This window comes from Argopecten irradians, chromosome 14 (genome assembly GCF_041381155.1).
Source record: "Argopecten irradians isolate NY chromosome 14, Ai_NY, whole genome shotgun sequence".
Lineage (NCBI taxonomy): Eukaryota > Metazoa > Mollusca > Bivalvia > Pectinida > Pectinidae > Argopecten > Argopecten irradians.
Genome location: NC_091147.1, coordinates 4,982,032 through 5,005,606, shown reverse-complemented (window position 1 = coordinate 5,005,606; position 23,575 = coordinate 4,982,032). Strand labels below are relative to the sequence as shown.

At 34.8% G+C, this 23,575-nt stretch overlaps 2 protein-coding genes across 2 annotated transcripts; one reads left to right on the top strand and one right to left on the bottom strand.

Annotated features, from left to right (window-relative positions):
* The first annotated feature begins 856 nt into the window (after window positions 1–856).
* On the top strand, window positions 857–3,672 carry LOC138308132 (piggyBac transposable element-derived protein 2-like). The gene is made up of 5 exons (XM_069249073.1): window positions 857–1,313; window positions 1,621–1,784; window positions 2,036–2,190; window positions 2,553–2,736; window positions 3,226–3,672. The coding sequence occupies exons 2-5, from the start codon at window positions 1,713–1,715 to the stop codon at window positions 3,670–3,672; spliced, it is 858 nt and encodes a 285-aa protein (XP_069105174.1). The 5' UTR covers window positions 857–1,313; window positions 1,621–1,712.
* Window positions 3,673–6,131: 2,459 nt separating this feature from the next.
* Window positions 6,132–8,808, bottom strand: LOC138308130 (uncharacterized). Its single transcript, XM_069249072.1, has 3 exons — window positions 8,694–8,808; window positions 7,301–7,690; window positions 6,132–6,511 (listed from the first exon to the last, which is right to left on the bottom strand). The coding sequence occupies exons 1-3, from the start codon at window positions 8,704–8,706 to the stop codon at window positions 6,132–6,134; spliced, it is 783 nt and encodes a 260-aa protein (XP_069105173.1). The 5' UTR covers window positions 8,707–8,808.
* Window positions 8,809–23,575: the final 14,767 nt, after the last annotated feature.

Here is a 23,575-nt window from a genome sequence, read left to right as displayed (position 1 = left end):
GTGCGCAGTGTTTCCATGTACACGTACAGTGTACGTATATTTTGCACACATGTTCCACACAAACTATGCGTGAAAGTAGAATATGTATTGCAGGTGCGCGATCAATTATCACGTTTCAAAAAAACTTCAAAAAAACTAAAAAATATTTTAGGGCTTTAGTCTTTCAGTTACAAGGTAAAGCATTCTTAAAAAATTACAGGAAATATCCGGATAATAAATCGGAAATTAGAATCTCCGTATTGCTAAAAATAGAACAGATCATGATCACGTGATGAATTATACTTGATCAAAATGGCGGGCGTTTCGAGTGACAGTGATTTGACAGATGAAGAATTTCGAGAAGATGTAAGCAGTGACGAAGTTGAAGGATCAGATGGCTCAGATTTTGATCAGAATGACGACTGGAGTGACCATTCATTCAGTTCCGACACTGATATGGAGGAGGAAGAGCGGAACACGGAGTCGACGCTGGGCAATCTTGACAGCCAGGCAAGTGCAATAGATGGGGGATTTTGGTCTGATACATTGTGTGATGTAGACATTGGATCGTTTGAAGAAGTTACGGGCCCAATCCACAACATCGACCCTGGTTCCCCGATTCTTCATTATTTCTTCCTAATGCTATCGGAAGCATTTTTCCAAATATTATCCGAGCAGACCAATCTGTATGCTCACCAGAAAGGACCAGACGGAAGATGGTATGAAACGTCTCCTGAGGAAATCATGGCTTTCATCGGAATACATATACTGATGGGCGTGGTCCATGAGATGCCGAGCATCAGGATGTACTGGTCTGAGAACAAGTTCTTAGGTTAGTAAAATAAAGTATATATTTAGCACCCCTTCCAAAAAAGAAAAAAAAAATGATCAAAAGTGAAATGTATAATGAAAATGACTAAAATAATTTCAGACAACATTTATTAGGACTTTATTAAGATAACTGAAAAGATATTTTGTTAATGTTCCAATCAATCAATGAAACATTTTGTAATGACTTGTTTGTTTGTTTATAAAGTACTGTAGAATAACTCTAAAATTCTTGGTATTGATGTTGAGGTTCAAAATGAATACATTTGATGATATTCAAAGATTAATTATATCTAACATTTGATGATATTCAAAGATTAATTATATCTAAGTCTCAAACATTTCTTCAGTTTTTGATGTTCAGTATGATTTATTTTATTTTTTTCTGCAGGAAACCAGGGTGTGAAGGATACTATGACATGCGGAAGGTACAGCAAGCTATCACAATATTTTTATGTCAATGACAACACCACATAAGGGCAACCTGGAACACCACAATATGATAGGTGATTATAAAAGTACATGTGATACATCTGTAATTGATACAAATATTAAATGACTTTTTGGTGTAACTTGCACCAACCACTTCCCACCCTGTCCCTCGTTTTGAGAAAGGTTCATTTCCTTTGTAAATGATATAAGCTATACAATCATCATAAACACATGAGCTGTGTATGTGTAAAAATAAAGAAACATAACAGCAATATTCAGCATATATTTACACTATTTTCAAGATTTGTTTTATAAGAACAATGATTTTGATATGAATATATATTTTGGATTATAATTATTACTTGATTTCTGCTCTCTTAGGCTTCACAAAGTTCGTCCCATGCTAGAGCATCTTCGGGGTAATTTTAGAAGTTGCATGAAACCACAAAAAACACCAGGCAATAGACGAAGGCATGGTACGATACAAGGGCCGACATTATGCGAAACAGTATATGCCAGCAAAACCTGTCAAGCGGGGACTAAAGGTAAAACCATTATCATATTATTGTATTTAGCAATAATATTGTGTCAATTGTTATGATGCTATGGGTTTGCCCACAAAGGTATGTTTTACACCCATAAAACTATAACATTGTCATCAAGGATCAAACTGATTTCTGGTTATGAGTTCAAGATCACTATCTATATAATGGATACACCAACATACTTGCCAGTCTTATTTTCTACACATTTTACTAATGACTATCATGTAGTGTATATGATTGTACAACTGTAGGTATGGATGCGATGTGACCCAAACGGATATTGCCATGACCTCCGACCTTACATGGGCAAGCATGACATTTTCAGAGGACGAGATCTTGGAGAGAGAGTAGTGATGCACTTGTGTCGGGCCTTGAGGTGGAAATCTCATCATGTATTCTTTGATCGGTAAGACATTTAACAAATTAAAAAGAGAAAAACAGCACTAAATTGTATTGTTCTAACATGATCCTGTGCTTAATATTTCAATAAGTTTAGTGTGTAAGTGACTTTGAATTGTTTGCTACTCAAGGATGTTCATTGCCAATATAAATATGGACCTTGCCATCAGTATATTTACATTGAGGCATTTTAGAATTTGAAATATAAGATTCAGATTTCGATTTTGTGGGTTTTATTACTCTACTCATTTTATATTGTCATTATAGAAATAAAACCATGATCCTACTTTGCAACAGGTTTGATTTATGCATAGATATTATACATATTCAAAATAGTAAACTAATAGAAGTTTGGTTTTAATTATTTAGGTTCTTCACATCTGTAAAGTTAGTTCGTACACTTGAACAGAAAGGAATTTACAGTTGTGGTACCATCAAGAAAGATGCGACTGGATTCCCTGATGAGCTGAAAGCACCTAATCTTAGGAGAGGAGAAACCCAGCAGCTCCAACATGACAACTTGGTAGCAACTGTATGGAAAGACAAGAAATTGGTACGTATCTGTTTTTGTCATATATTCCAGAATGTCCTAGTGAAAGAAGATGGATAATCACATGGACTACTGGGTTATGATATTATTTATAATAAATATAGAATTGCTAATATAATGAATTCTATTTATCCAAGAACATATAGTTGTAGCAGATGATTTATGTAGCTATAACTGGTAAAAAAAATGTATGCTATAACTGGTAAAAAAATGTATGTACAACTGGTTTGAAAACAATGTTCATTCATCTTATGTCCTAATCTTGTTTGGTGGCGCGATTATCAAGCCACCAACAGAGTATTCTAAGTGGCTACCAGATATTTATTATAATAAACATTTAGTATTTTATCTTTGTTATTCACTCTATAGCAAACACTTTCATTTTTTCAAACTTATTGTAGATCATCATATTCTTTAGGCTCTAAATTCGACTAAGTTATAATCATAAGTGAAGAATTTGATTATTTGAAATAATAGTTATTTCTGATTCAGGTCCATCTTATGAGCACAACATCAGACCCTGTTGGTGATGATCCAGTGGTGAGGAGGTTGCGTGGTGGAGCAATGGCGGAATTCGTGAGACCCCCTCCGGTGACAGCATACCACAAATACATGGGCGGAGTGGACAGGCATATGCAGCATCGTGCCAAGTATCCAGTTGGTATACCTTCAAAGAAGTACTGGAAGTACTTTGTCAATTTCATGTTGGAAGTTTCGGTCATCAATGCGTTTCTGATTTACAAGAACACACCAGGTGTACAGCTACCAAGTGCGAGGTACTCTCTTCTGGACTTCCGGATGGATTTGGCTCAACAGCTCATTGGAGGATTTTCCTCACGTAAGAGAGCACGGGTTGTATCAAGACTTGGTGTACCTGCGATTGGTAATATCACTGCACACCAGAGTGTCAGGATGGATAGGAAAACGAACCACATGTAAATGGTGCACCAAAACATGGGAAAAGAGGAGGAAGGAAACTGTGTATGGATGTTCTATGTGTCAGGTTTACCTCTGTGAAGGTGCCTGTTTCCAATTCTACCATGATATTCAGTAGCTGCAAATACAATGACTAAACTCTTGTATTCAATTTCATTATTCAATGAATTCATGTAAAATGTGTCCTGCCATAACCATTTTATTATAAACATGTACATCAGTGTTTAATTTTTCATTCCTAAAAGTCTCAGAGTCCTGTGATCAAGTGATTAATAAAAATACCGGTAATGGTAGCTACACAGTAAATTTCATGCGATAAACTACTTGAATTTTATTACAACTGGATCTCAGTAACTAGTTTCTGTTCTTTTATTATATTTTGAAGTGGTGAATCAAATGTACAAAAACAGTCAAAATGAAGTACATGTAAAATGTTCAAATCATATGTGAAGAACTGATATTTCTGCAAACCTTAGAAAATGTGTAAACAGATAAATATACAAACAAATGTAAGAATTCAAATTCAAATCGCATTTTATATCATCTATCAGTGAATAAAAAAGGTTTCTTAATCTTATCTAGACATAACAGACATCACTATCTATATGACGATTATCACTAAATGCTATATGTTCTATTTATAGCGTATAGGGTAACCATAGCAACTGAAATATAGTAAATATTTATGGATAATTAGATACATCACCTTATGAACAATGCACACATTTATGGTGTATACAAAATGCTACTCTAAAGTGGTCTAAAATGCATTTTATACATTTCCTTTATTACTTATTTTTTTTTTGTAAAAATCCTGTGCAGTAAGGGGTTAAGGGTCATAGTGACATCGTATCAAGGTCGTAGACGAAGCGTATTGGGAGCTGGTGCAGCGTCGTAGACACGTAGGACTCACGTGGCTTGGTCGTCAAAACTATTATGCATCACTCCCTATGCTGGGCTGGTATTTGAACGACGATCGCTTGACGCTTGCTATACGACGGCTACGTCCTTACTACAATATCATTAAGTCTATGCTACGCGCCTATTAAGTCCCGCTCTTACTACGATCAGGAGGACCGTGGTATGTTCTCACGACGAGGTCCTACGGCCGTTTTACGTTATCAAACAATCACATTAAAACAGTATTTATGAGAGGGAAAAGAGGTGGTCGAAGCAACTCACAGAGGAAGCTAAAATGCAGCCTTCTATCAGCAGAAAGCCATGGCATCAGTCAGACAGCCCTCCGTTTTCTCATTCTTCTTCCCATTCTCCGCAGCATTTAATAGGCCTATTACCACCTTTACTTGAAATATACCTTGCTGACCTTGCAATAGCGCAAGGTGCATCAAAGTTTGATTTTCCATTTTAAGGTGTTTCCTCCTCAAAAGCATTAATACAATTGAGAGATAAGGCTCAAAGACATCGTATATATAGTAAACGTCGCGGAAATAACGTAGCGCAAACGTGATACTCGTGGAAGCAGAGGAATACTAGCGTGATGCAATCTTCTAGAGCGTAACAGCATCCGGTATTAGTCGTAAAATATCGTACAGGCAGCGAGGTTTGTCGCGGTATAATCATATTGAGAACGTACCGTTGACGTAAAGAATGTGGCACAAAGCATTGTTGTGCGCAGTAGGAGCGTATTAGTGTCGTTATAACAGTCACACTGAAGATGGTTTCCAGACAGTTCTCGCTACGATCGTAATGGTCGTGGAGTCGTGGAGGTCGTGGAGAACATAGTTAAGTCTTCATCAAGTGTGAAGGAGCCTTTACAGGTAGCTTTCACCCATTGTCAGTACATTGAGACAGGGTGGGGTGTGTTAATTGATGTCGAACATGACTCCTGATGGGATGTTGTCCGATCCTCTATTTAATGTAGTGGTTATAAGGATCTGTATTTTAATCAGATTGTTATCTTTCCTAATGCCTCCCTTGGGACCGCCTCACTTTTGGCCTTGAGTTGAGCGTTTGCCCCTGTGAGGAAGGCCCTGGGTTCTGTCCCCGGGTTGAGACACACCAAAGTCTGTAAAAGTGGTAGTTTCTGCTCCTGCTTGGCGCTCAGCATACAGGGAGTGGGACGACTGGTTCGCCCGTTGTCAATATAATGTGACCGGGTGGGATGTGTTGCTTGGTGTCTTCGGCGGCATGCTTCAGTGATATAGCACTATAAAAAAGGGCAACAGTTCCACTATACAAGAGGACACAACATGAATATACCGCAGTCTCTCAAAACATGCACCTCGCACAACATACACGCAACACACCGCATACATGGGAGGCCGTTCTTACATGACAATAGCTGTTAATAGGACGTTAATTCAATCAAACAAACAACACAAACAAAGCCATAATGGTTGCGGGATAAACAGAATACACGGTTAGTATCTTACAATACATTTGTTTGTTTATTTGTTCGAGGTGCGACCATTGGATTTAAAGAGCTGTTAGAACCTGTTGAGCTAGAGAATTCTTTCTAGTCTAGTACTGGATGAAGGTTGCTCAATAGGTGACATTACAATGTTTGAAGTAGAATTTGTTGGGACGGTCTGTCCAGACAGGTTTGCTTGCTGACCAGGGACTGGACCAGACTGACCAATTGGATTACTAGCAGCTGCCTGAAGTGCCTGGATGTCCCCTATCACGTCATGCATGGGCGGTACTGTAGTAGGGACTTCTTCGGTGACACATGTCTCCCCTTGAGATTGGCCTTGTGAATCCCGGTGAGATATACTTTTGTGACCACTTGGAATCAATCGGTGATTCCCAGCCTGTTGTCCAGAGCTAATATCTGAATCACTGTCACTGTCAGATGCCGAGGTACTGAATGACTTGTGGTTCACTAGAAATAATCAACAGTAAAACTCTCTATAACAATCTCAGACAAAGCGTTTGTATAAACATTGTTAAAGTCATCTTCACTCCAGAAAATTCGGACACAAACTCTTAAAATCATGGTCAATAAATAAACTCTGATCTCTACAAATTCATGGTCATTCAACCAAATCTGATCTCTTCAAATTCATGGTCATTCAACCAAATTCTGATCTCTTAAAATCATGGTCATTCAACTATATTCTGATATCTTAAAATTAAGGTCATTCAACAACTTTCTGATCTCTTAAAATCGTAGTCATTCAAATATATTCTGATATCTTAAAATTATGGTCATTCAACCAAATTCTGATCTCTTAAAATCAAGGTCATTCAACCAAATTCTGATCTCACAGTCATTCAAACAAATTCTGATCTCTTAAAATCAAAGTCACATAAACAAATTATGATCATTAAGTTCTAATAATAAGAAATGGCTATTTGTACCAAAATCATAATGATAAATATACTGAGAAAATTAGTATATATAATACTATGTTTTACATAGGGCATAATTTGATATAAACATTTGTCACTGCCTCTGCCAGGGATCAAACTCAGGACTTCTGGGTCACTAGTCTGATGCTCAACAGATCAAACTTAAGGCAAGTTCTCTCTAGCCGAGCAGTATATTGTGGCTAGTTTTCACCAGGGTTACATATCTACTGCAAAATATCAATATTTAAGAAAGTCATCATACAATTATCATGTTTTTCATTCATAATATATGAAATCTTTACTTAATATTAATATTTACCTGGACCTAGATGTCTCCTTGGCTGTCTGTTTCGTCGACTCCCATTGTGTGGAGGAATGTTCCGCTTACTAAAGCTGTCCGAATCTGATATGTATTTATCCATCGGAACCTTTAACCCACTTCCAAGATTCTCTATTAGTCGTCTAGACCTCTTTGCTTTGGATTGTAAATCAACAGTGTTTTCAAGAATATTTTGACAATCTTCATGTACATATTCTAGCGTTCTCGTTGTAGCAGTATGATTATCATATATTTGATGTTCAATACTTTTTACCCTTTTCTTTATACTATTTATCTTCTTGTTGTTTTTCTGCAGAAGTGTCCAATGTTGGTTTAAAGATTCTTGGATTCCTTGCAGCAATTCCTGAATACTAGCACCTTCCATGCTGTCTACAAAAATATACAATTCATCTTTATAAAATGTTATTGGTAATCAGTGATTATACTCTATGTAATCAAATATTCATAATTGAGCACTACTGTACAAATTGCTCTACATCTTCAAGTTTCCATTATCATTCTTAATGTTCATTCTTACAATATTTGTCTATACCAAAAACTACACTTATAATGCAACATCCATGTATATAGATCCATTTCCATTGTTAGAGATAATAACATTAACTGTTTCTTCCTTAAAATAATTGTTATTACCCATCACAGCAGTTGATATAATCCTTTACTAATGTAGAAATCACTGTCAGTTGTAAAAGATTATTTTCACAACTTGCATCAAATCTTAACCAATGCCAATGCCATAATTATATATAATCCCTCCCCCGCCACATATCATAAAGCTCTAGCTCAATGTCATTATTTTTTTCAGTTTTTTTCAGTTTCAGTGAGAGACTGAATTGATATTCAATATGCCCTATACAGTCTGTGCTCTTGTAGAAATCCCTGTGAAGGAGCACCTGACCTGTGTAATTCAAAAATATGTGTAATAATTTTGATATCTTCAGTTGTTACCTGAAACATAAATTATGTTTTTGTTGTTATTTACCAAAAAAAGGGGTATAATGTAAACATATTTCATTCACTTATTAAAACCATAAATCCTCATTCTACCAGCCATAAGAACGATGGAGTTTCCCCTTGCTATTTAAAGAATTTATTTGAAACTCCGAAAAATGACACAATGGTATACTTATTATATCCCAAATCAGTTAAGTAGGTAATTTGACATTAAAGTAACTAGATTATTGTATCCGTAGGTATTGATGAACTGACGACGCTTTTCTGGCTAATGAGGTGCAAGTTACTGTGAATTACTGAAATGTCCGAGGGTCGTTTAACTTAGCTGTAAAACGAAAGTCGACACTTAGGCCTTCTACAGTTTAACTAGCCAAATCTAACTTACTCGTATAATAAAATTGTAACTTTAATGACTCACCTGTATGTATCATAAAGCAATGGCGATTTTAAAATCAAAAGAACTGAAGAAGTCCCATTTCACCCACAACATATTCCTTTTCCTGTCGTACTTTCGTTTTGGATATATCTGAATCAAGCGTCTGTATGACCCATGTGGTCTAGATCTTTAAAACGCTTAAATATCTTGATTAAGGATGCATATCAACAAATTTTTTAACTGAGTGTTGTTTTGGTGGTTCCGAAATTTAATATGGCCATAACCTTGAAATTACATTTTGGATATTGAAATCCATTGTTAAGGTTGTAAATGGAGGGCAGCCTACACAATGTTGTTCGGTTGTTGAATCGGTTCAAAATCTAAGTTGGCCGCCATATTGAAGAAAAAAAATCCGTTAATTTCCATATTTCCATTGATATGATCAGAAACATATATATACATTTACATTTGAAATTTCTTCGTTGTCTTTGCTGACAACAGAGGGACATCCGATTTATAAAGATTTTTATCTCGGACAACTACTTTTCATTATAAGCTTGTAAGCAGGGGCGGAGGTCTGATTGATCGATAGTTTAAAACTGTTTTTGAAAAATTATTAAATATGGGCACCACATTTACTTTTTGTCAATCCACAGGGAGAGTTTTCTTGTCCAGTGATGTCCGAAATATCGTGTCCATGGACTTGATACTATTTCAAGTTCCAGGTCTCTGCAAAAAATTTGGATGGATGCATGGTGCCTGGACCGGGTGCTTTGGGATTCATTACGGATATTTATAGCTTCTATCACAGAGTATACAAATTAGCTACAGTTTATATATATTTGGGCTCACCAGGGTAATACATAATTCCATAATTAGTCGTGTTGTGAGTCTAAATAAAAAAAAAATGGCCAGCCAAAAGTCTTCATAGTGTAAAACCATGTACAACCATTTTATCGATGTTTGATCTAGACCCATAAAACGCCTAAAACCGGCATAAGGACACCCTGGCGGGTTTCGATATGCCTGTGACTTGATGACACTTTATTCTCTTGCATTGATGTCCTTTATAAAAACCTCGTCATCCCATATGAACACACTATGGATATACCATTTTTGATTTTAGCTTCATTAAGTTGTTGTTTTGGTCCTTTTGCTTCTTCTGCCATGATTCCAAAAACATCCATATTATTATATAATACAAAGTTTTTTATATGTCTGTCCATACCCTGGCAAAGCACCAAATTTTTATTTATTACTGTATGTTTTCCCATTACTTGTGAGATCTCTCTATTCTTAAAATTGGATAGCTTTGCTATGGCTAATCGTTGTGAAATGAAGTGTTTATATATCACAGTATGTAGTCTCCCCCCTTTCTTTTGTCAGTCCATGTTTTGTCATTATGTCCATCCATGTTATTAGTTGTCATTCTGATACTACACGTACAATATAAGTCTGTCAATCCTGTTTTAATGTCTGTCTGTTTGTTCGTCCATGTTTTCTGTTTTGTTTACTCTTCCTGTTCATATCATTATGATGGTGTCAATAGATGTTGTATACTCTTGTTTTGTTTACCTGTCTCTGGTCTTCAAATTTTTCTTTTTGTTTTTATTTGTATCGTTACCTACCATTAATCTGTTATAATAGGATGTATGAATGTGCAGGCTGAGTGTGTGTATGTGTGTTCACTTTGTATGTTATTTTTTTTGTATGTAATTCTAAATCTGTACAATCTTAATATATATGTAAAAAAATCTTTTGAAAAATAAAACAATTATAAAAAAAATGATTCCAAAACAAGTTTTATGTATACGCGTATTAGCGCAAAATATATTTTGACTACCAGATTTCATCCCGAAGAAATGGTTATGGAATTATGAAATTGTAATTTCAATACCCTTTCTTATAGTGACACAATAGACATATCTTGTGTACCACTGATGAACCAGTAAAACATACCTAGAGGTTGCATAACGCTATTTCAAGTTGGATTGGCAAACGGATCGCTTTCGACGGCCATCTTAATTTCATAGCCAGCCGCCCTGATCACATCATCAATACTTAAAGCCGCATAATCCGTATCTTTCAGGGTCCGTAAATCAACAAAAGAAAATTAGTGAACATATATTATAAAATGTTATCAACTTTCCCCTAATTACACACCAAAAAAGTCCCGAGTTCAAAAGAAATTAATAATTAAAAGTTCGATATCCAGAGTGTTTGAATATGCATACCGCGCCATTTTCAATGCTTAGACGATCACGTGACTTTCCAGACCAAACGAAATGGCGTGTCCAGTCAAAAGTGTGTAGTTCATGTTAGCAGGAACTTCTACGGAAGAACTTGTTACTTATCATGAACATGTGAATGTTTTGTTGTGCGATGAATTTTAGAGTCCCCCAGAACAATATATATACATTATCGTCGTGTACACATACTTCCATTCGGTCATTTTGAGTGTTTACAATACGGCGATCGGTTGACAATGCTTTGCCTAATTTCAGGGGGCCACCGGAGGGATTTTTGTTGGAACGGTATTGATACAATACATCGTCCTAGACTAGATAATAAATTGTACAAAAATGTACCAGATATAAAAATAATAGTATCGATAAATAATGAAATAGACAAGATACATCGTACTAGACAGAGACATAAATGGTTATCTACATGTAAATCTCTGATGATATTTTTTAAATAAATATCTCAGACGATATTTAAAGGATTTGTGCAGCCAAAAATTGTTTTTGATAATACGTCAGGATATTGCTTTGGATGAATGAAAAATTAGGTCCCACCTATTGAATCTTGGTTTTGGTCGTGATTTACGTGTAGTGTCGACTACGGTTCAGAGATAATGAGCTAGCCGGTCACGTGGTCTTGTGATGTCACAGTAGTCACCGGCTACACAAGGTAAGCTTAGTACTATACATCTATATTTACACTTGCTAGGCTTGGTCACTATACGCTAATACTAGTCGATTTTGTTTACCATAACTGCATGGTAACATTGAACTTTGAACTTGCGTAAGGAAATTTTCTGTGCAACGTAAAAGGACTACTTTTTTTTTTTAAAGAAACACATGGCTTTGTTTACATTTTGACGCAACATTACGTGTATATTGTTGTTTTTCATAGAATTTTGGGAAAATGTAAACAATATATACATGTTTTATATTTATATATGATTCAAACAATTTTTAAATTAACAATTGTATAAAGAAACGGAAAAATATCCCGACCGGGGCGACGTGCTTTCATTTTTTGTTAAAAATGATGGGTGTCAAATGTAAACATTACCTCTGTGCCTATGTTCGTCCTACGATCGAGCCTTTGGGGTGGACGGGTGTGAGACCCTCTGATAGAGGTCAGTTATAAACATATCCTCTTGTCTTTGTTCTTTGAGTATTTAATCATGTGTATTATAAAACATGCACCGCTAATAATCCACGTGTTGACAGTTCCGCGTCATCACAAACACATTGTATCCATCGAACACTTAAAGTAAATTTGTTTCATCTATCGATGGATCACATGGCTCCCAAGGATGTAATACCGTCAAGTCAGACGACATCTCAAACACATTGAGCTACTTGAAAATCGGTGTTTTGACAACTTCGGCAAACTAAAGTGTGTAAGCGTGCGTCAGCTTCGCCTCGCTGCACAATAACGGTCACTGAGTTCACACATGTGGCCGTGTACAAATTCTTTATGTTATTACGCTATATATTAACTTTTAGCAAAATTGAATATATATTTAAAGTTCTGATCTGAATTATAAAATAATCTCTGAAATTTACTTTATTTGTCATGTTTATTTTACACTAAAATATTGAACTTTTTTGTTGTCGCGGATGAATAATTCTACCTTACGTGAAGCGTCATCATTCGCTGTTCAATTGAGTAAGCTCCTCCCACTTTTGACCGACTTTTATTGAATAATTACGTCACTTTCAAATGACGATTTTATTGCATAAAATATAAATAAAAAGTCGTGTGAGTGTAAATATAGGGATTGGATTTCGTTTTTATGTTAACCATGCTTGTATGGAGTAACGCGCCCCATAGAATATATTCTTAGAGGAATTGCTCCATACAAGCATGGTTAACATAAAAACGAAATCCAATCCCTATATACAGCACACGTATACGTTAGATCTACAATTTGAGATTTTCGAGTAAATGGTTATTCTAGCTTTATGATGTAGATATTTTCAGTTTCAAAACATTCCATTTACACCATTTCAAACATTCAAACAATCATATATCTAACTTTAGATTAGATAATTAGTCCAATTTGATAGCGATATTAAAATGATGTTCGGATCAGTCTGGACTGAGATTTAGATAGCATATTATGTAAATTTCTGTGTAATAGTATAATGTTACACTATCTTTTTACGAGTAAAATCCCAAAATTTAGCATGTTTCAAACTTCTGCTATAACGATGCAAACACGGCACAGTTTTTGAGTAAAAATAACATGTGGACGGTTATCAGTTATGTGATATTGGAGTAACAGTACCGATCTTATACCGAAAATAATATGTATATCTATATTGTTGCCTTTGAAACTTTACCCATAACGTTTACTAAAAAGCAGAAATACATCAATGATATTTCCGATATATTTTTCTAAATTACAGTATAAGTGTAGATTTAAATTCATTATTTCAAAATTATACTAAATCTGTAAAATAGTATATTCATTGTCGATCCTTTTGTATATCATACCGAGATTAATAGAATGATATGAACATTTATCGTATAATCCAAAAAGTAACCACATAGTGTTCAAATGAAAAATGAAATATATATATATGTATACAGGCATTATAAATAGATATAATATCTTGTACCTTGGAGATTGCTATATGCCACGATACCGTTATTACAGTACTAGACTGGAATAATTTTCAAGGTTAAACCTTTAGTTGAAATAGTTCTTAGAACCTTTCTTTTTCTGAATAAGTCAACTCCCATTATTGTTTTACCTGTGTACGACATATATATATCTGTAATATATATTCCTAGGTATGATCAGGGATATTTTATTTCCATTTGCTTTTACATCTTCATTTTAAAAATGGAGGTGACAATAAAAAAACCTAGAGCAAAGATGTACGAGGTTTCCATAATTCAAATCACAATCCAATTAACGGATGTCCTAACCTGGTTGTCAGTAAGACAATAGCAAATACCCGATATAGTCCTCCGAATAGCAAATTGCCCGCGGCCAGGTAATTACAGGTGAGTTCGATGAATGGCGTTGTGTACAGGTAAACAACATCCTGCTCCAGGTATTACATAACCATCAAACCAAAGGCATGGCTAATTATATATCTATATCGGTGTATCTACTCATTTATCGATTAAAAATTGAAAGCGACCGCACGGTCTGAAAAATATAGTTTGTTTTGCTTAATATCTCAATAATTTGATTATTTATAATATCAAAAATAAATTCTTTCTACCACATGTTGAAACGTTTTACGCAAGGACGTGTAATTCTTGGTTTTACGGTATTGTAATAAATGTATCTCAATTTATTCGGTTAGCAACACACAACACAATGTTTGTAATGATCAATCATCGGTGTTTACGTACGTCAGGCATCATATCCTTGATGCTTTAATCAAGGATTTCTTAAATTCTTACGTAAAATTTCATTTTACAGTCACCAACTTTGCAACATACAATGTATCAAAGATACAGAATACAGGAAAATATTATCTAACTAAAGCTTATTTGTTGCTGAACTCCTCGACACAAAATCCGAAACTTTTATTTTTGTGCGGATTTAATTTTCTTTCACAATTACTCGAAGATACCTGCTATTAGAGCATATATTAGAGTATTTGAAACATCGAATTTCACTCTTTTTAGTTATTTACTTTCGAGTTAAAGTTATTGTACGATTAATTTCACTCTAAAGTAACCATAAACATTAGTTGATCGGCTTTTCCTGTGACCTTCGATGTAAGTGAAAGCACGTCAGTTATAGTACAGCTATAAGACACGGACTATTATGACGTCACACGGTTTAGAGCTAGAAAATATGCATAATCGAGTGGTCAGAAAATATGACCTCGATATCGGCGGCTTACAGATTATTCCGGTCGGCGGTACGGAGAGGTTTCTACACGTGCTAATAAAGCCATTTCCAGCATAAACTGAAATTATCATTTTTGACTGCACAAATCCTTTAACTTGCCTTGGATAACCATTTATTTTATAAAGGTCCAAATGAAATACAATAATAAATCAAGTAAAATAAGCACGGAGAGCAAACTTGACATTATATCATGCATTTTTGTTCAAAGTCATATGTGTATACATGTATACATATCAATGTGCGATTATAAAAAATCACCATGTACCGCCATAAACGAGTATAAAACTTTATACATGTATGTATATTGCTGATATTTATGTTGGAAAAGCTCCATGTTCGTTGAAAACATGATAAATTTCTGGTGAATCTATAAACATTTGGTTATATGATTTCAAGGATTACAGAAAATTAAGAAAAAACAAAAAAGAAAGAAAGGGGTTGAGGTTGAAATAAGACCTGTGTAGTGTGTGTTATAAGTTCTGAATGTCTAATATGCAATTATGTATACAATTTCTGTGTAGAATATTGGCGGCTTACAGGTTATTCAGGTAGCGCGCAGCACGGAGAGGTTTCTACACGTGCTAATTAAGCCATTTCCAGCATAAACTGAAATAATTATTTTTGACTGCACAAATCCTTTAATTAACACTATTTTAAAAGAGAACCCTAACCTGGCTCCAATTACCCGAAACAGATGATATCAACAAATGATCAAACATAGTTTCACTTTCCTTGTATACAAAACCCGTATAAGTTATCACGACAACTTTATTATCATCAAAATTGAGACAAATATATATAGTGAAGTCTTATGCTTTACAAAAAGCGCCATGGAAATTTTGCGGCGGCAACACGCTAATAGAATAAGCATAAAGACTATATAATTTTTAAAAAGTCGAAATAAGGCAATCCCAGTAGATCTACAACTTAAGCTATTCGACTCTTTAGTTGGACCTATTTTGGGTCAGAAATCTGGGATACAAATCCATCTTATGTTTTGCAAAAGAATGTTAGATGTGAAAGCAGAGGCATTTACATCTCTGGTTTCGGATATATATATATTTTGACAGTAAAAACCTATGAATGCAATGTTTGTATAAGCATGAAGTTAAACAATATTTACGTGACACATTCAAAGATAAAAAATGGTTTACAGACATAGAATCCCCTTCTAAAAGTCGGGTTCCTTATTCCAAATTTAAAACAGAATATGTTGGAATGTTATTTAACAAAGTCGAAAAAAAACAGGCAGCTTCCGCGCTCATGTCTTACATAGAGAAAAAATACCATTCATCGACGATGAAGCATCTTTAAAATTGGACACTATGGGAAAAAAACTTGTTTTTTATTGTTTTCCATATTGTTATGCCTGTTGTATAACTATATATGTCCTCGTGTAACGCACTTTCACGTTTCTGAGTGAATCAAAATCAATTATTAAAATCTTCGATAGTCATTTGTCAGATTTTAGATTATCTTTTTTTTTTTCACTCCCAGACATAACAATTATGTATCAGGAGGTGTCGTGTATGTAGTCAAGTGACTGGTTAATTAGTCAACCAAAGACAGTCGCCCTCCAGTGTACATTGGTATTTATCACTGAATGAACACCTGCAGAGGGACACACCTGACTCCTGACCGACACAGCATGACTGGTCGGCTGCCGCCTATGATGTTACAGGTATACCTGATACAAGGAAGTGACGTCCGACAATAATATATATGTACAGTCTCATCAGCACATCTTCTGTTAGAGTTTGGGTCAGACTCAAGTCATCATCTCTTTGATGGAAGTCATCTCATTCATGAATAGGATTGAATGTTTTCTCACTATGTTGGTAATTTGGCACATGGCATCGGATAATTTAATTAATTATCTATGATAATTTAATTAGTTATCTTAGTTGAACAAGCTCTTTTAGATTCGTGTATAAAAAGTACAGCACATATAACTTTAAAATCCAGTGTAATGTAAGTTGAATGCTCCTCCCAGCAGGCTCGAAATAGTCATCTAACTGCATTATATAATATAACCTTAAGCCATATCAGTTTATGTATTTAACATATAATATTAAAATGACGAAAGATTTGTGATATTATGTAATGTATTTAGATCGGTAGTACATTTGGGCCTTTTATTGTTATCTTTATTACACTGTATCTGTTATTATTCATCATTATAACAGAGGCTTTGTTCACCACCAAGCCAGCAAGCATTCTGGATATAGTTGACACAATGCAAGTGTCTTACTGATCCCTCAAGTTATCTCTTGTTTGACAATAATACAACTTCCCATAGCACTAGATATTTGATAGCTATGAGCTGCTCGATTGTTTGTTTGTTTGTTTGATTTATTAACGTCCTATTAACAGCTATGGTCATGTAAGGACGGCCTCCCATGTATGCGGTGTGTTGCGTGTATGTTGTGCGAGTTGAGTGTACTGGGAGACTGCGGTATGTTCGTGTTGTGTCTTCTGGTATAGTGGAACTGTTGCCCTTTTTATAGTGCTATATCACTGAAGCATGCCGCCGAAGACACCAAGCAACACACCCAACCCGGTCACATTATACTGACAACGGGCGAACCAGTCGTCCCGCTCCCTGTATGCTGAACGCTAAGCAGGAGCAGAAACTACCACTTTAATAGACTTTGGTGTGTCTCGGCCAGGGGACAGAACCCAGAGCCTTCCTCACAGGGGCGAACGCTCAACTCAAGGCCAAAAGTGAGGCGGTGAGGAAAAAGTTCCATAATTCTAGATTATTATTTTCTAAGAATAGCAATGGTGATCTTGATCTTCACTTGACAAATTTGAAGCTTAAATGCATCCTAGATATGCAATGGAGAAATAAAGTTATAAGATTTGCAATAAATCAATCATCCAACTATCCAGCTATTGTCTTTAAAGCCAACATAGGAGAGGAACGGACGGACACGCATACTTAGGCTAGATTTAATTTTGTTATTAGTGGCTGGTAACTTTCTAGACTATGTTGATTTTGTCTATTGTTCGAGCAATAACCGACGTTTTTTTGCTGTTGTCGGTCCTTGATAGGAATCTACAAAAGCTATACCACTATAAAAAGTCTGATTTAGTGATATTTTGAATAAGTTTTAATCAACACTAAAACCACCTGTCAATTTGTTTTATAGGTCTACCGTGTATCCTAAACATCGCAGTTGATTCGTATCTGTATTTCAGGCAATGAGTTGGCAGTTAATCGTTGTCCTGTGTCCACCTTCGTCTATAGGGATACTTTCTAGCTTTGTGTATATGGCGAGAAACACAATGCCGGCACTGACCTTTATAGCATCCGGATATATACTACAAAGGGGTAAAGTGTACGTATATTCTTAATGATTCTTAATGATGTTTTCCAGCACAGGCTCCTTATGGATCCTCTTTGCTGGACTCACAATGTTATTAAGTTACATATTATGATTATGGTCACTTCCTAGCTAACATTCTCTTTGTAGTTATTGTATTTAATTTCCTGCTCGTTCCAGTGATTGTCCAATCTGTTTTTGAAAGTATCCAATGTTTTAGATGTAACGACATGGTCTGGTAGATTATTCCATATTGAAGCAATCCTAACCGAGAATGAGTTCTTCCTGATCGATGTTTTAGTATGTTAGGGAATATTTTCAGCAAGTTTGTTTGATCTCTCTGATGTGTCGGACCATATTCTTATGAACTGAGTTGCTCCTTTGTCATATCTCCCTGTACCTGCCTTGTGCGTTTTTATCATGTCGCTTCGTGCACGTCTGTAACTCAGGGTTGGAAGTTATAACTTCTTTAGCCTCTTACGATAAAATAAGTTATCCATTCCCGGTAGTTGTTTAGTCGCCTTTCTTTGTACTCCTTCATCTGTTCAATGTGTTTCATTTTATATGGTTTTCAGATAACACTTTCTTCATATTCCAGATGGGTTCTTACCAAAGATTTGTAAAGTGGAATAAATAGTTTAGAATCTAGGAACTTAAATTTTCTACAGTAACTGTTCATATCGAAAATTGAAATTGCCTTTTGCAGCTTATTGCTTATGTGTTTGTCAAATGTAAGTTCTTTATCAAATATGACCCCAAGGTCCTTTTCTTCTTCCACTTCTTCTAACGTTGTATTATTAAAGGATTTGTGCAGGTCAAAATGATAATTTCAGTTTATGCTGGAAATGACTTTATTAGACCGTGTAGAAACCTCTCCGTGCCGCGAAACTATTTTTTCAGACCGTGCGGTCGCTTTCAATTTTTAATCGATATACGAGTAGATACACCGATATTATAGATATATAATTAGCCATGCCTCTGGTTTGTTGGTTATGTAATACTTTGACCAGGATGTTGTTTACCTGTACACAAAGCCATTCATCGAACTCACCTGTAATTACCTTGCCGCGGGCAATTTGCTATTCGGTGGACTATATCGGGTATTTGCTATTGTCTTACTGTCAATCAGGTTAGGACATCCGTTAATTGGATTGTGATTTGAATTATGGAAACCCCGTACATCTATGCTCTAGGTTTTTTATTGTCACCTCCATTTTTAAAATGAAGATGTAAAAGCAAATGGAAATAAAATATACCTGATCATACCTAGGAATATATATTACAAACACATATATATATGTCGTACACAGGTAAAACAAAAATGGAAGGTGACTTATTCAGAAACAGAAATGGTTATAAGAACTATTTCAACTAAAGGTTTAACCTTAAAAATTAATCCAGTCTAGTACTGTGTAATTACGGAATCGTGGCATATAGCAATCTTCCGTAATTTCTTAGGTATTAGTAAAAATTCTAAGCATGTATTTTCACCGTTTCGAATCTAAATGTACATGTATAGTCATACAAGAAGGGTTACAACATTATCACACTAAATATACTTATTTAAATATCACTTAGTATATTTTTAAAAAGGTACAAGATATTATATCTATTTATAATGCCTGTATACAAGTAATTTCAATTTTCATTTAAACACTTTATGTGGTTACTTTTTGGATTATACCATAAATGTTCATATATCATACTATTAAATCTCGGTGTGATATACAAAACGGTCGACATTGAATATACTATTTTAAGGATTTAGTATAATTTTGAAATAATGAATTTAAGTCTACACTTAAACTGTAATTTAGGAACATATATGAGAAATACCATTGATGTATTTCTGCTTTTTAGTAAACGTTATGGATAAAGTTTCAAAGGCAACAATATAGATATACATATTATTTTCGGTATAAGTTCGGTACTGTTACTCCAATATCACATAACTGATAACCGTCCACATTTCATTTTTACTCAAAAACTGTACCGTGTTTGCATCGTTATAGCAGAAGTTTGAAATAAAAACATGGATGGATTCTAGATATATTCATGCTAAATTTTGGGATTTAACTCGTAAAAAAATAGTGTTACATTATACTGCTTTTTTTATTACACTGAAATTTACATTACATGCTATCTAAATCTCAGTCCAGACTGATCCGAACATCATTTTGATATCGCTATCAAATTGGACTGATTATATAAATTATCTAAAGTTAGATATATGCTTGTTTGAATTTTCGAAGTGGTGTAAATGGAATGTTTTGAAACTGAAAATATCTACATCATAAAGCTAGAATAACCATTTACTCGAAAAACTCAATTGTAGATCTAACGTATATATGTTGTATACATGTATAGCACTATGGGCTTACCTTGTGTAGCCGCGGACTACTCTGACATCACAAGACCACGTGACCACCTAGCTCATTATCTCTGAACCGTAGTCGACACTACCCGTAAATCACGACCAAAACCAACCGATAGCGCTAAAAGCTAGGCGACTCGTTGGGTGGGACTTAATTTTTGATTCATCCAAAGCAACATCCTGACGTATTATCAAAAAAAAAATTTTGGCTGCACAAATCCTTTAAGTACATACCATTGTGTATTCCGACTTGTATGACTCACACTTCAGTGTCACTCCAATGTGAGAGCTGCAGCAAATCTTCTTGTATAACCTTTTTTTCTTGTGAGTGAATTATCTGGAATAGGTGTGTGTCGTCCCCAAAAAGTAAGGTAAACAGTTGACTTAATGATCTCGGGCAGGTCATTAATATAGTGTCGGTGTACTACACCATATATGTGTGTACCACATATGGGGAAAATAAAGATATGTTAAAGCATAGGGTGTTGTACTGATAAAGTTATGTCAATTCATAGGAGTTGGTACTGATAAATATATGTTAATTCATAGGGGTTGGTACAAATAAAGATATGTCAATTCATAGAGGTTGATATTGATAAAGATATATCAATTCATAGAGGTTGGTACTTATAAAGATATGTCAATTATAGAGTTTGGTTTTGATAATGATATGTCAATTCATAGAGGTTGGTATTGATAAAGATATGTCAATTCATAGGGGTTGGTTCTGATAAAGATATGTCAATTCATAGAGGTTGGTATTGATAAAGATATGTCAATTCATAGGGGTTGGTACTAATAAAGATATGTAAAATCAAAGGGGTTGGTACTGATAATGATATGTCAATTCATAGGGGTTGGTATTGATAAAGATATGTCAATTCACAGGAGTCGGTTCAGTACTTAGCTCAAAATCTGTCAAATGATTTCAATGATATCAAAACGTGGGCCACAAAGATGGATAAATTTATCCCTGCCTAAACAGAATCTTGAATATTTTCCCTAAAATGTTAAAATTATCCTGTTATAAATTTTGATAATAATCCCATTTCTGAAAACAAAATACACACACACACCTTGGTCTTTCACTAAGTGATGATGCTAAATAAACATATTTCAAATATATATGAGAAAGTTTTTAAAATAATAAATATATTAAGATTACTTAAGAACATAATTGACAGGAAATCACTGATTACTTTGTTTGTTTGTTTGTTTGATTAATTAACGTCCTATTAACAGCTATGGTCATGTAAGGACGGCCTCCCATGTATGCGGTGTGTTGCGTGTATGTTGTGCGAGGTGCGTGTTTTGGGAGACTGCGGTATATTCATGTTGTGTCTTCTTGTATAGTGGAACTTTTGCCCTTTTTATAGTGCTATATCACTGAAGCATGCCGCCGAAGACACCAAGCAACACACCCCACCCGGTCACATTATACTGACAACGGGCGAACCAGTCGTTCCACTCCCTTTTTGCTGAGCGCTAAGCAGGAGCAGAAACTACCACTTTTACAGACTTTGGTGTGTCTCGGCCAGGGGACAGAACCCAGAGCCTTCCTCACAGGGGCGAACGCTCAACTCAAGGCCAAAAGTGAGGCGGTGCCAAGGGAGGCATTAGGAAGGATAAAGTCAGTTAGGAAGAATAGAAAAGATAAGATCCTAAATTTAGTCGCCTTTTACGATCATGCAATAGGGGCAGCAGGTACAATTCTAACGCCCTACCTGCAGGGCCATCACTGATTACTGTTTTTATATCTATATCAGACTTGTAATTGAATATGCAGATATTGTTTGGGATAATTGTACTCGATCAGAAAAAGATCTATAAGAATCAATACAACTACAACTAGGCTGCAAACTAATAGCAAGCCTACGTAAAGGCACCTCTCATTATAAATTATACAAAGAATTAGGGTGAGAAACATTAAAATACAGAATATTTTTAGCATAAACTCATTTTAATGTATCGAATAATGACCAATGAATAGTATATGTAGCACTGTAATTGTAGCTCATAGTAATGGCCTTAATGAATTAAATTATACATCATTGTACCTTTATTCCTTCATCCCTGGGGGTCCACCTTGATACAGCTAGCAACTCAAAATATTTTTATACTATGGGCAGCCTAATGAGACTTGGATATTACATACATACATTTTACATACTAATCATAATATCCAACTTAATTTTGAATTGTCCCTGTTTATATATGATTACCTTTTTATCCCCTCTTTTGTTATTTTAATACCATTAACTATTAAGTGAGGTAATTCCTAATCACTTAATTATGGATAATCAACACTTGTAATTAGAAAAAAATAGTTGTATACACAAATCAAATATATGTCTATTTTGTGAGATTGGTTCTTGATTTCCATCAGTGAGTGGCTAATGTGTTGTATCTGTTGTGGTGAAAAAACAGTATCACCAAATAGACATACTGTCAAGCATAATAATTTCCGGTTATTATATAATTAGAAATAAAATCAAATGTTACTTTATCGAGTTGCAATAAATATCATCAAAAACTATATATCGGCCCTCATCAAGGAGTTAACTCCCCTTATTTTCATAATCATCACCATGTATATATGTTTTATATATTTTTGTGTGTACCACCAATATCACGAGAAGACTAAGACAGCCTATGCCTGATGTCTGATCCTATTGACACATAACATCTTTTCTCAATAAAATACTTGGAAATTGAAATTCACACAGGTATTTCATATATTATAATTATATATATTGGGTGTTAATTCACAGTGGTATTATAGATATGGATTTGTTGATTCATAGTGGTATTACCGATATAGATATGTTAATTCATAGGTATTATAGATATAGATGTAATGAATGGATGAATATCTTTATTTCCCCCAACATGAGAAGATTGATAATTTGTAAAACTCAACTCAAAAAAAGGAAATAAGATAACGATATAGATATGTAAAATCATAGATGTACGACTTATATAGGTATGTTAATTCATAGAGGTGTGACTGATATAGATATGTTAATTCATAGTGGTATTATAGCTGTAGATATGTTAATTCATAGAGGTATTACTGATATATATATATATTAATTAATAGAGGTATTAC

Excerpts from the sequence above, each read along its gene's own strand:
- LOC138308132 (XM_069249073.1), top strand. The coding sequence starts at position 1,713 with ATGGTACGATACAAGGGCCGACATTATGCGAAACAGTATATGCCAGCA. Across the intron at positions 2,191-2,552 it reads CATCATGTATTCTTTGATCG|GTTCTTCACATCTGTAAAGT; the intron begins GTAAGACATTTA and ends TTAATTATTTAG. Across the intron at positions 2,737-3,225 it reads TATGGAAAGACAAGAAATTG|GTCCATCTTATGAGCACAAC; the intron begins GTACGTATCTGT and ends TTTCTGATTCAG.
- LOC138308130 (XM_069249072.1), bottom strand. Across the intron at positions 6,512-7,300 it reads AAGGAGACATCTAGGTCCAG|TGAACCACAAGTCATTCAGT; the intron begins GTAAATATTAAT and ends GATTATTTCTAG.